This window comes from Arachis ipaensis, chromosome B10, assembly GCF_000816755.2.
Source record: "Arachis ipaensis cultivar K30076 chromosome B10, Araip1.1, whole genome shotgun sequence".
Taxonomy (NCBI): domain Eukaryota; kingdom Viridiplantae; phylum Streptophyta; class Magnoliopsida; order Fabales; family Fabaceae; genus Arachis; species Arachis ipaensis.
The window spans coordinates 20,384,514-20,386,609 of NC_029794.2; the positions used below are offsets into that span (position 1 = coordinate 20,384,514).

General features: G+C 33.8%; 1 protein-coding gene across 1 annotated transcript; it reads right to left on the minus strand.

The window, feature by feature from the left end:
* On the minus strand, nucleotides 516-1,490 carry LOC107621733 (phosphomevalonate kinase, peroxisomal-like). The gene is made up of 2 exons (XM_016323746.2): nucleotides 954-1,490; nucleotides 516-836 (listed from the first exon to the last, which is right to left on the minus strand). The coding sequence occupies exons 1-2, from the start codon at nucleotides 1,098-1,100 to the stop codon at nucleotides 570-572; spliced, it is 414 nt and encodes a 137-aa protein (XP_016179232.2). The 5' UTR covers nucleotides 1,101-1,490; the 3' UTR covers nucleotides 516-569.

Genomic DNA, 2,096 nt, shown 5'->3' on the forward strand with positions numbered 1-2,096 from the left:
TTTTGGTTACTGACGAAATTACCGACGGATTTTGTCCCTCTGTAAAAGCCCCGTTGGAAATTATTTACCGACGGATTTTTCCTCTGTAAATTCTCCCTCCATTTCCTGAAGGCGACAAACTTACAGACGGATTTTCAGATGGATTTTCTGTCTGTAATTACAGGCAGATTTTCAGACGGATTTTTTGTCTGTAATTACAGGCAGATTTTCAGACGGATTTTCCGTCTATAATTACAGACGGATTTTCAGACGGATTTTCTGTCTGTAATTACAGACAAATTTTCAGACGGATTTTCCGTTTGTAATTACAGACAGATTTTTCGACAGATTTTCTGTCTGTAATTTAAACTTTGGAAAATCATGATTACAGACAGAAAATCCGTCTGTAAATCCATCTGTAAGGTAAAATCGAATTTTTTTACTTTTTCTAATTACAAAATAAACTTGTTTTCATACAAAATAAATATAAATTTAATACAAATTTTTATCTAATTTATATTCGAATATTTACAATATTTCAAAAAATAAACAAATTCATCGTATTAAAAATAAACAATATTTACAATAAATTATTCAATATGAATTGAAGATACAACTGAAGTGATTTCATTTGTTCTAGGGTCAACACTTTCTAAAGAAACGCCATAAGGATCTTCTTTAACCAGAAGGGCAAGAACATTGAGTGAGCTCCATGTTTTTGTCACATTGCTGCTTGAATCTCCCAAAGTAACAGCAAAGACAGCATCAAATCCTCCTGCTCCTGGAACTCCAGCCAACAACACTCCTTCCAAGTTCAGTGTAGCATCTAAAAGTTTTGTTTGTGATTCTGGTTCAATCTGCATGAATTGCAAGGAAAGAGTAGTGATATTCTACCAGCAGATATAATTTATAATCAACATCATTCAAACAGAAGAAGCCTAATAATAAGTGCCAAATCAATGAAAGGAACTTACAGGAACACCTGCAGCCTCACCCATTAGGCGCATATGATATCTAATCCCAAGCATAACTTCTTTTGCACCTAGCAATGCTTTAATAACTGCTTCCTTGTTGGGTTTAGAAGCTTGCTTTATCCACTGTAAGAATTGCATTTTCAACATCAACACAAGAAGAAAAGCAAGAACATGAGAGCCTGAAGTGTAGTCTCAAGAACATGATATCACATATGTGCATTAGAAATTCAGTCACACCACTTGAAACTGAAAACCATGCAAACAGTAAAGTTGGATATATAATCTCTTTCAAACCCATCAAAAGTCAACTTAATTGTATAAGTCTAATAGTAAAGATGTCCTATCTCATTAAAATAACTAATAAACAGGAATGTAGAAATTTAATCTAATGCAAGGCATACCATAAGGCCAAAATGTTCTAGTTATTTAACAGTGAGCATTATCAATCAGTTTACTCTACATCCACAGGAGTAAAAATTCTAATTTTGATGTTACTTCCATTAATTAAACAACCACAAATGATTTGAAAGAAATACCTTTTCTGATATGAGCTTGCTGCAGCTATCAATCACAGATTTATATGCATCCCATTGTTCCTTTGCTAATTTACTAAAAAAGTTCAGTTGACTTTCTAACTGCGAATTCGCCTCTGACTGTCTTCTTCAAACTTTCTTCGCGTTGTCTTGCTTCAGTTAAAGCAGATTTAGTCATGGCTGAATCATGTTTATGCATTAACTCAGAAGACTCAGCCAAGGTCTTAACTTGCTCATACTTGGAAGCCAATTCCCTTCTCTCTATTATGAGAAGGCCCATGTGATGCTGGTGATCATATATCTACATCAAAGTTGCAGGTTAGATAAAAAGTAAAAGTAAGAAATGAATAATGAGTTTTCTAGGCAATTGTATAAGGCCTCAAACCATACATTTCTCACTGAAATAAAATACACCATACACCATTCAGAGTTTTCACTTGAAAATGCAATTCAATAGATAATTAAGTGAGGGGCAGAAGTTGATTTGGTGTAAGCAGTAACAAAACTATTCAACTCAGAGCTCTGTGATCTAACTTCCTAGAACTCTTAGGCTGAGAAGTTAAATATTCAAATTTGAACCGCTTTAGTTACATGGTCCCTATATCAAAAT

Bases quoted from the DNA above. Each gene is read 5' to 3' on its own strand.
- LOC107621733 (XM_016323746.2), bottom strand. From the start codon at position 1,100: ATGTTGAAAATGCAATTCTTACAGTGGATAAAGCAAGCTTCTAAACCC. The intron at 837-953 runs GTAAGTTCCTTT...CAATTCATGCAG, and splicing joins GTGAGGCTGCAGGTGTTCCT to ATTGAACCAGAATCACAAAC.